General features: G+C 38.3%; 2 protein-coding genes across 3 annotated transcripts in view; both read right to left on the bottom strand.

Annotated features, from left to right (window-relative positions):
* The window catches only part of LOC107664939 (membrane-associated phosphatidylinositol transfer protein 3-like), an 89,329-nt gene extending 88,094 nt beyond the window's left edge, over positions 1-1,235 (bottom strand). Inside the window, exon 1 of the mRNA XM_016455638.1 lies at positions 923-1,235. Within this exon, the coding sequence (XP_016311124.1) occupies positions 923-947 (25 nt within the window). The 5' untranslated portion in view covers positions 948-1,235. The remainder of the gene's footprint in view (positions 1-922) is intronic.
* A 2,494-nt stretch (positions 1,236-3,729) lies between these two features.
* kiaa0753 (KIAA0753 ortholog) overlaps positions 3,730-11,116 on the bottom strand; it is a 25,691-nt gene continuing 18,304 nt past the window's right edge. Inside the window, exons 16-17 of one of the 2 annotated variants that reach the window (XM_016455664.1) lie at positions 7,799-8,020; positions 3,730-4,955 (exon numbers count right to left, since the gene is read on the bottom strand). In XM_016455664.1, coding sequence (XP_016311150.1) covers positions 4,817-4,955; positions 7,799-8,020 — 361 coding nt within the window. In that variant the 3' untranslated portion in view covers positions 3,730-4,816. The remainder of the gene's footprint in view (positions 4,956-7,798; positions 8,021-11,116) is intronic. The other variant, XM_016455663.1, reaches the window with a different exon arrangement.

Here is an 11,116-nt window from a genome sequence, read left to right as displayed (position 1 = left end):
GGGGGGGGGGGGTGTCCACAAAATTACTTTAGGGGATCTATGAACTGAAATACAAAACAAAATGGACCAATAAAGCATTTAACCAATGTTTTTCTTTTTTTTTTTAGAGATATTTAGATTTTTCTACTTAATTGGTTCTTTAATATCAGGTCTACCTGTAAATCAGTGAATAGCACCCAACATAACACCATTGGAGATTAATTCAGTGTGTTCACAGCTGAAGTAACTTTACTTATGTCTACCTTTTGCTTAAATCTTATTTTACACAGCAGCTTACCAAGTTAAACAAAGAAAATAAATTCTGCAGCAACTATATTAACAACAATAATAATGTAAATAATCATCAATATAATTTAACGATTTATAGTCTCACATAGCCTATAGTCTCATTCAAATAACTTTCATTTAGAACTGATTATTGATATCAGTTATTGGACATTTAAACTAAATAATCTGGATCATATCAGCTATTAAAAATACAATATCGGTCGGTCTCCACAAGTTATTATACACCGTACTAATAAATCGTAATATTTTTTGTATTGCCTGCGAGTCTGTGTAGGGGATCCCTGGGTCAGATATGGTTGACAACTGCTACATCCATAAAACATTCTACATTTAGGATTACGACTAGTTTGTAAAGAGAACATGTTAAGATGAAGAAAAAACAGCGTTTTGACTGTCTCTCAAAACCAAGTGAACCGGACAGCGTTTAAAGCCGTCGTAAGCATTGGAATGCGCCCATGACGCCCCAAAACGTTGTCTAGGTAGGCAGCTCTGGATCATCACGCATTCCAACAGATAGACGCGGAGAGTGAAGAGAACAAACTGACTGTCCACTCTTTCTGCTGTGACACCGCAGCTTGAACATCAATCCCGGAGATGTCTGTGTGTTGTCTGAATGTGATGTGACATCTCTTACCTTTCCCTCTGATTTCTTTAGCCATCCTGCGTCTTTGCAGTTAGTTTGGACAGTTCGCACGCCTCTTCTCTCTGTCCTTGTCTGCGCGCGGGAGAACCGATTTCAAGTAGGCTATATGCGCGTTTCGTGTTTGAACATGCGAAGGTGGGAGTATCCATGAACGCGGAGACAGATCCTTGTGTTGAAGTAAGCGCGGACTTGGGGCTGTTTGTATGTGTGCAGACTTTGCTGTTGTCCTCCTCTCCTCCTGTTGAGCTCGAGGTGTGATGTTCGACTGCCTCCGGTGGCTCTGCGCGAGCTGCAGTGAACTTGGAAAACGCCAAGCGCATTAATGCAGGCTTCAGACCACCCGCCGTCATATATTAGTTATTTATTCATGCAATTTAAACAATAATATCACACTAGCGCCTCCTTGAGGATGTTGAGCACATCATATACATGACACTAAACAAACCCTGATAAATAATGAATAAAATCATTTCTGCAACCAGGGGCGTAGCAAGCTTTTCAAAAGTGCGGGGGATGGATGGACAGAGAAACGGAGGAGCGACTGTAGTAAGGCGTTTGTGCAAAACTGCGGAAAAACTGCAGAAAAAGTGCGGGTGTTGAACCCTCTCACCGGGAAAAGTGTGGGTGTTAAAACACCCACATCCCCCACGGGTGCGACGCCCCTGTCTGCAACGCATAGCTTTTGAGCTCGGCAACTTTTTATATAAAAAGAAATACGTTTATGCTGCAAATGTATGTATTTATATAAAACAGTATAATAAAGAAATTAAAAGGACGCCCAGTACATTAAAATTGTTTGACGGCGTACATGGAAGAATCAACATTTAGCCATCCTTAGCTAATATGATAATAATATCATATTAATTTCTGTAATTTTATCAAACAGTGTGTAATTTTAAAGTTAAGCAAGCCAACTAATACAACAAAACATCAACAAAAACAAAAAATAAACAAATTCTTTGCTTATTTCTCACAATGCGCCATTTTGGAATGAAAATGAGGCTGAGGCGGGAAACGCGAGATCGGCACATTATTGTTTATATTATATTTATCAAAATATATTACATATATTTGTATCGCTTTTCTAACTAGAACATCTGAATTTATAATTTTTTATCAATAAATATATAATATTGAATTTTTTTAATCATTCCACATACTGTTAAAATGTGTTGAAATATGTATGGTTTCTTACAGGAATTGTGTTATAGTTTGGTTATTTTTTTACTATCTAAAAGTAAGGGACAGAATCTGTCACCACGATTGAAGAATGACTCAAAACTCCTGAGACCATAGTTGAAACTGTTGCAAAAAGAAACCACAAGCAAACTTTCAACAAGGGCCAAACAACATTGACTGACAGTTACCTTAAAAATCCCTAAAGTGCTTCAAAAGTTGGCCTACAGTATCATTCAATCGTCTCTGTGATACAAATGGTTGCATAGCTGAGGGACCACAGGTGCTGTCCATGCCTGCCACCAAACTGAATATCAACATTGTGGAAGCAGAAGTGCAAAAGGCATTGTGCAGTTGAAAACAGAAATATAAATATCTTCACCCTGCCAATGGCAGTGTATCTCTTTAGTCCCATAGCAGGATGACTGTGCAAAATGTTAGCTTGTTCATAAATCACTACGTCGTCATTCCTCCTCAGGCTTTTCAATAACCAGCTCTGTCACAGTACATCCAACAGCAGTTCAGCTGATTAATGCTGCGTTGTAATGACTATAAAATAGGAGTCTCGTGGTAGCGGTCAAACAGTAATTGGAAGAAAAAGTGACAAAATCAAGGCCAAATATGATGCACTTTCAGTCAACATGTTTATCAGCTCATTCTCTGTATGGTAAGTGTTCTGTGTTGCCATTGTAAAGAAGGCCAGCGAGTAGGTGCTGTGCAGGTAAACCTCACTCCCCTGATCTACGCTAGCGGCTGCAGTCATTTAGGCTCGTTAGTGCGTCCGCCGCCCATGCCGGAGACCAGGGTTCAAGACCCACTCGGAACAAGAACGAGGTGTGGTGGTGAGGACCCGGGAGAGAGGGGTAACATTGGTGCCGTGACCCAGGTGGGAGTGAGTGTAAAGGAGGCCAGCGAGTAGGTGCTGTGCAGGTAAACCTCACTCGCCTGATCTCAAGAGACACGCTAGTGGCTGCAGTCTTTAGCCTCCTCATTAGTGCGTCCGCCTCCCATGCCGGAGACCCACTTGGAATAAGAACGAGGTGTGGCGGTGAGGACCCGGGAGAGGGGGGTTACACCATGTATTAAAAAAATCAAAGCGCACCAAGTTATATCCAGCTCTCACCCCAGGCTAGGCATTGCTGCACATCAGGCATCCCAAATAATTGTTCTCGAGTAGCTCTAAATGACTATTGATAGAGGTGAAGTCTGGAGTTCTTCAATTCCAGGGAACTGTCCATGTTTCATTGCTCCACTCCTTTAGGGAATTGGCCTATTTGTAGCAGTCAGGAAACCCAATGACAAAACACTTCTGACTCCAAACATTGCATTGTGTTTCTGGTAAAAGCAGCAGCAGAAAAACAGCCTGCAGGTCAGACAAGCAGAAAGATAGATAACATTGATTACACCGGCTGCACACAGGAAAAATGGATAATTCAATTAATTTAACTTTTTCTTTTAAAAAAGCGGTTTCATCGGCACTGAGTAAAATGTGCCAAGGCCAGGGAGATGCTTGAAAGAGTCATTTTAAAACATTTATTTTCTTTATAAATTAAATCATGATTATAAATACAATACAAATTCAACAAGTATCTTTCACCAGCAATAAAAACACAACCAAGAACAAGTTCATGCCAAATTGGTGACTACATTCCTGTAGCGTCACAGCATTCATAATAGTTCATGGCACAAAGCCTAGAATTTCCTGGCAAATGCAGTTACTTGTGCATTAGTTTGCTTTTGGCACTTTTCACAAATAAGTAGGTTGCTGAACAGTGGGAAGAAACCTGTGACTCACATCTGGGGGTTTAAACTACAACTTGAAAGGGTTAAGAAACGTACCATAAAATCTGCTCACTGCATTAGAATTAAGCAATAAGGGGACAACCGATACTTTTAAAGCCGTAAAAAGCCCTCAAAAGACATAGACCCTAATTTTATATTCCTAAATATGTCTAAACTGCACACTCTCTTATTATTATAGCCTTACTTTGTTATATAGGAGCTGTATGCGTGTACATTTCAATGGAAAGAATGCTTGTAATGCTCATCCAGTCCGAGCACATTTCCAGCATACCAGCACAACATCTGGAGGCCACTTTCCCCCTCAGGCTCTGACACACTAAGTATACCTCACCTGTCCAGTCACACTGGGCAACATATGGATGCTCAGTGAACTTCAATTAGCATAGAGAAACAAAAACATTTAGAGCGTATGAAATCAGTCCACAAAGTAACAAGTTTGCATTCTGATGCGGACAGCATTAATCCAACCCTTAATGCTTTTTCAGGAGGAAGTGAGTGTGTAATCTTCTAGTGTGAGATATTTATAGAAAACAGTGTAAATCTTATCATTTGTAATGCATTAATAATGTAAAGGTTCTTGAATAGCAAACACAAAAGTCGACTAATGCATTGTCTAATGCACAAAAAGGTTGTATGGATTATGACACATTGATGTGACATTTGTTAGCCGTGTCCTAAAAAGAATCTGTTTGCATTTAAAAGTCAGACCGCCCACTGAGGTTTCACATTACAACAGAAATGCCTGTCTGGGTAAAAACCGAGCTCTAACCAGCAGTGATTGTATAGTCCAATATTTAAATGTAATTCATGGAAAAACATACAAAAATATAAACCTGAATATGACTATGTTCAGTTCCAAACATATATCAAAGTGTCATTGCTTAATAAGTTGTTTATAAGGAGCCTCTATGACATTGATGTGGTGGGAGACTGGACTGGCTGGAGGAACTCTGAAGTGAAAACAGCTTCCGCATACTCTTCACAAACATCCTGGAACTCTGCTGCCACATCAGCCAGAGCCTCAGCCATTAGCTCATCAGCCAGACTGCGGGAAACAAGAGAAAAGAGAGTTATAGTTACACAGCACTTATTGCTCATACTCATACATTAAAGGGACAGTTCACCTAAAAATATGGAAATATCCCTTAGTTATTATAAATGCCTCATTCAGGAGAGGAGAATAAAAAACATGTTGGGTATATTTTTGTGTAAGTGATATCATTAACTAAAACTATTATAATTAATTTAGCATTTTTTGGTATTTGAAAATGCTGAAAAATAAAATAAAGCTTAAATAAAATGAAATATAAATGAAAAACTAATTAAATCTAAAATTAAATTGCCTTGGAACTAACTGAAATAAATTTATTTTTATTTCAGGTTTAGTAATTCAACTTAAGGCAGCATGAAAAATCACCCTATTTTCTAGTTCTATTCTAATGCATGTTACAGATTTTATTGTAAACAATTCAACCGAGAATATAGAAAGTTTTTTTTAATGTTTTGACCTCGTAATGTTTAATCAAAATGTCAATTCTACTTCTGTTTCATCGCAACTTTGAAGCTATATAGAAATATACAAAAACAGACAAAAACACAGTTACTAAAACTTAAACTAAAATTAAACTGAAATTAGTGCATCTAATAGTGCATTAACAATACTATAATAACAGCGTTTTGTGTTCTCAGCATTAAAGAATAAAAATCTTCTATAAAGATTACGATTAAGAATAAAAAAGACTTCTATTTCTTTAGGACAGTGATGAGATCATCTAAATCCTTTCTTTTAGGCAAGTATTAAACTTGCTCTGTGTAAAGAGCAGAGCTACCCAGAGAGCCCAGTCAGTCTGTGCTCACTCAAGGCCTTGACTGCCTTCAAGGCTCTTATTACCCACAATGCATTGCTGACTGACAAGTGCCCGCACCCATTCCCAGCAGCAGCACTAATTGCCGTGACATTTCCCACCTTCTCTATTTCTCTGGAATAATAACCATTCAGAGTCTCTGCGGTGCTACACTGACCTCTCAAAAAAAAATAGATCCTCAATTTCTTTTTATATTCGTGCAATAACTCATACTTTTTTCGAGCTTCAGCACACAGAAAAATATTTTTACTTTTGATTCCTCACTTTCTCCTTTCCGTAAATGATTTCTGCAACCATTCTTCTCACCACCCACACAGCCCATGGCGCGAGGATCAAGTCTGACAAATGAGACCTCAGCTCTAAGAACAGATTCTGGTTTTTGTGTTCCTCTTCCTACCGTTGTTAAAAGTCTGTTCTCTGTGGACTAGCAGGACTTGATAAATATCCACCGCACTGCACCAACTTAAAAATTCTGTTAAGTATGCTAATGGCGGGGTGGGCGTGCAGGAGCACTAGCGGAACAACAAAGACGCTCATTTGCACAGGAGCACGCTCTACATTAGCACCCATCAAAAAGCAGAGCTAATATTTACATTTAAAATGGCTTCGTGTGCGAGGATCATTATAGCCGCGAGGCTGTAAACAATCTCAACTCCTACTAGCTGTGTCACTGTGGGAAATGCACTGGGGCTTATGACTAATCTGCTGTTGCTCTGGGTGCAAATAGAAGAGCTGAGTTTTTAGTGTTTATACATGAAACGTGTCTTGAGCATAAACAAAACAATGAAAATATGTCAGGAAACTGTAGATACCGGTGATGAATGAGTAAGAGCTCATTTAGGTTAGATGTCTATGGGCCACATGCACACTGCAGCTTCAGTACACACATAGTTCAGTTGTTTACTGAAGTCGCTGCTTTAAGATGCAGATAATGACATCTAAATGGGCAAGTGTCATGACTCATTTGCAATTTTTGGTCAACAAAAAGTCATGCAAGATTTTTTCCCAATCCAGTCTGTGCCTGTGGTTTCATTTGTGCAAAATGATATTACAATGTTTCTTGCATATTTCGCAACAAATATGAACAAGAATAGAATATGAACTAAAATAGATGAACAAGAATCGTTTTATGATGTTGATTGTTGTACATATCGTGACAGTTTGGAAAAAATAAATGTCTGATGAGTGGTGCTAAAAGGTTAATAATGCTCTTTATCAAAAGAGCGATGCTATACTAGGTGCGCTACTGAGCAAGTTTACTTCATCAGAAAAACTATGCATATGGAGCTGGTTGTGTGTTGCAAATTTAAAAATGTATTAATTTAGTAATGAGGTCATGACAGTATTGTGCTTGTAACCACACAATTTTTTAAATAATCTTTAATCTGCCCCTGTAATCATAATTTGTGTGAAAAGGAATAAAGTTGTTAGTGTTTTACTCCCACTAGTGTTCATTTCAGCTGGAAACTGTAGTGAATTATATGTATAATTAGTTTTTGAAGGTTTTTTGCAAAAATTTACATAGAAGCAAATTTTCCTAATGAACATGTGTACCTGATCAAAAAGGTGTTATCTTAATATTTTGTTCAAGCTAATCAAAAGAACTATGCTATGCTAGTTAACAAAGCTGTTAGGCTTTGCTAACAAAAGCTAACTTAATAACTTAAAAAAAGAGAGTGACATGTTTAATTTGACCATACAAGTTTCGGAAATATATTGTGATGTGTGATATGTAATTAAAAAGGTTAATCTAGGCTAAACTGTTAGCTTGCTAACTGAAAACAAAAAGAAAGGGTAATGTTTAATTTGATAATTTCAGCTTCTGTAACAATGATATACAGTATGTCAAAGGCTTATTAGGAATAAATATATAGTAAAATGATTTTCTATGATAATCTAATGGAGGACCCTCAAAAATAACAAACAATGAGTAAACAAATCATGCCTCTTTCAGGTATAATTCAACCCACACTTTAATGGTGATTCAGATGTTTTATTAATAAAGCAATCATTAGATTCAAACCTGTCTGCTATTGCCCAAGGATTGAAGCTCCCCAGAGCCTCGTGCGAAACCAGGCGCAGAAAGGCATCATGGTTCTCCCTGTATTTCTGGATACTCCTCTGCATGCTGGCCGGTACAGTCAGGTAAACCCCTCGTGTGCTTCCCCCTCCAGCCGGGACTGGATGACTGGGGTCATTTAGAGTTAAAGACTCCTCATCTAGTATCGATGTGTCTGAAGCAGCCCTGTAAACAGAAAAAAATTATAATTTTCATTGTTTTTGAAAAGTTTCATAAAGGTCACAATTTCAAATTTGTGCCTCTAAGGCAACATAAATTATTTTCAGGTGTACTTGTTCTTGTCTTTCATGTGTTTTTGGGTAGTATAGCTAATGCCTACAGAAAAGATGGCATAGTTTGTTCTATTTAGTCTGTAGTGTAACAAGACAATTACAGTAGTCTACAGAATAGAGAGAGAGAGAATATCTATATCTCATGGCTAAAGCAGAAACATCAGTAAAGTTTATTCACACTTCAGACCACCATATCAACTGTTCAAGGAATTAAATGCTGGTCCAAACACAATCACAACAAATGAATACTCTAAATTAATATTTCAATTAGTTTTAAGTGGTGCTAAATCTGGAATTAAAACACTCGTGTAAACATCTCAAACCCTCAGATCAATTCCATGTGACCTCATCTGGGCCACGTTGGGTATTAATCAGGCCCTCAAAAGCACAAACACTCTTCACATTTATATATAGCAGAAGTAAAAAGCATCTCACACTGACATGCCGGGGTTGACTTTAATACACAACATTAGACACAAGCTTAGTCTAGACACTTAAAGCGCAAGGCCGCCAACGGCGCACAAGGGCCATTTATTCTCTAATGGAACATTATAGGGGCCGGCGCTGCTATTGTGCAATCACTTCCCCTTTACCGTTCCCACAAGGCGCCCTCTTTGTGCAGCTAATAGAATACCGCTCCGGCTAACAGCTACCTCAAGCGTTTTGGGCATGCTGTGGCACTCTGGAGAAGTGAGGAATTGACCACAGCCAGGAGAATAATGTCAAACTTTGAGTGGTTGCACAGTGCGAACAAAAATGGCATGAACAGGCGAAAGGACGGTCAAGGTAAGCACTCAATTAAGGGATTCAAATTAGAAGGCGTCCCCTGTGTTAATTCAGCTCTGTAGTCATAAGCAAGAAAGGTCATACGAGGTGCTGAAAGAAATTAGCACACAAGCAGTTCTGCGAGATGTAAAATTGAACACGCACATACATAGTGAAATGGGCAAATGCTTTCCAGGCTTCTTCTGTCAAAACAAGCCAAAAATAATGACCAAATTTCTCCCCTTCCTGCTTTCAACAATAGCTCCAGCAGTCACAAGCAGAAAAAAACACTGTCAACGCTCCACATGTGATTTATACGAGCAGACACAATGCTGGGCTGACTTGTGCACACGCTCTAGTGTTTGGCAGACAGCATGAGGCACGGGAGATATAGAGGGAGATGATGAGAACTTCTTTTTGGGGAAGGTTCATCAACAATAAGGTATCAACAGGGTACAAGGTAACAGCTATAAAACAAGAACCAAAGTGAATTCCTCACTTCTACAGAGTGTAATAGCATGCCTAAAGGGCAATTAGCAGGTTACATGGAGGGTGTAATTTTTCACACAGAATGTTAATGAAAAAAAAAACGCATTTACAGAAATTAATATTTTCTATTTCTATTCTACAACCATGAACTCGTTTTTTTTCAATGAAAATTTCATCAGAATGGTTTTAAATCAGTCTGACAAAATAAATCACTAAATGAAATTACTGAATACTTGAGCGAGTTTCAAGATGTATATTCCATGAAAACAAGCCTTTTATGCTATTATGCAATATTGACTAACAACACAGTTTTTGTAGAGCATTAGACTTTGAGCTTGCAGAAGGATATATGCAAATGACAATTATTTGAATATTAATTATTTAATAGTTGATTGATATAAAGAATTACACTACCCTTCAATTATACAGTGAATCTGAAATCAAATACTTCTCTACTATATAGTATGTGAAAAACAGTGTGCAAAAGAAGAGTAGTATATCTTGGCGCCGACAGCCCATAGGCATCGGCGCTATGGGCGTCCCGAGTTCGAATCCCAACTCAAGGACCTTTGATCTGTCAGTTCTGATTTGTTCTATCGTAATAAAGGACAAAAATAAAGGCGAAAATGCCAAAAATAAATCTTTAAAAGAAAAAAAAAGTAGTATGTGTGTATTTGAAAAACAGTAGGCGAAAAGTACTCTGATGACTTTCTATTTCCGGTGAGATTCTGAAGTGTGCATTAAAGGGATAGTTCACCCAAAAATGAAAATTCTGTCATTAATTACTCACCCTCATGTCATTTCAAACCCGTAAGACCTTCGTTCATCTTCGAAACACAAATTAAGATATTTTTGATGGAATCTGAGAGCTGTCTGACCCTGCATAGACAGCAATACAACTGAAATGTTCCCAAGTCCAGAGACGTAGCAAGGAGATCTCTAAAATAATCCATGTGACATCAGGGGTTCAACCGTAATTTTACGAAGCTACGAGAATACTTTTTGTGCGCAAAAGAAAAAACATAATGACTTTATTCAACAATTCGTCTCCTCCGCATCACCCTGTTGCGCCATTTTGGAAAGTATCAGCTGGACGTAAACAACGTATGCTGTTCTGTGTCAGCTGCATCACACGGATACGCTGTTTTCGTTCAGATCAAATCACCAACGTAGGAAACAGATCCAGCGTGACGCAGCTGACACAGAACAGCATATGTTGTTTACGTCCCGTTCGAGGAGACGAATTGTTGAATAAAGTCTTTTTTTTTTTCTTTTGCACACAAAAATTCTTCTCGTAGCTTCGTAAAATTACGGTTGAACCCCTGATGTCACATGGATTATTTTACAGATCTACTTGCTATGTTTCTGGACTTGGGAACATTTCAGTTGCGTTGCTGTCTATGCAGGGTCAGACAGCTCTCAGATTCCACAAAAAATATCTTTAATGACAGAATTTTCATTTTTGGGTGAACTAACCCTTTAAATGGACATTTTACTATCCCATGAGGCCACAGGAGAGGATTTGTGAATAGTAGTGAAGTGACAAAACTGACGCTGTAGGTCACAAGACCATATCAACATGGAGGATGTCATATGTCCGCATTCCATTCATACAACTCATATTCATACTATACAGAACTATATAGATTCACAGTACATACAACATACAAGTTCAAATTCAAATGTAGTGACTACTCAGACAGTATGCAACTTTTTTGGCAGCGTTTCCCCTGCC

This window comes from Sinocyclocheilus anshuiensis, unplaced genomic scaffold, assembly GCF_001515605.1.
Source record: "Sinocyclocheilus anshuiensis isolate Anshui unplaced genomic scaffold, SAMN03320099.WGS_v1.1 scaffold319, whole genome shotgun sequence".
NCBI lineage: Eukaryota > Metazoa > Chordata > Actinopteri > Cypriniformes > Cyprinidae > Sinocyclocheilus > Sinocyclocheilus anshuiensis.
Note: the sequence above shows the minus strand (reverse complement) of the source record. Positions and strands in the feature narration are given on the sequence as shown.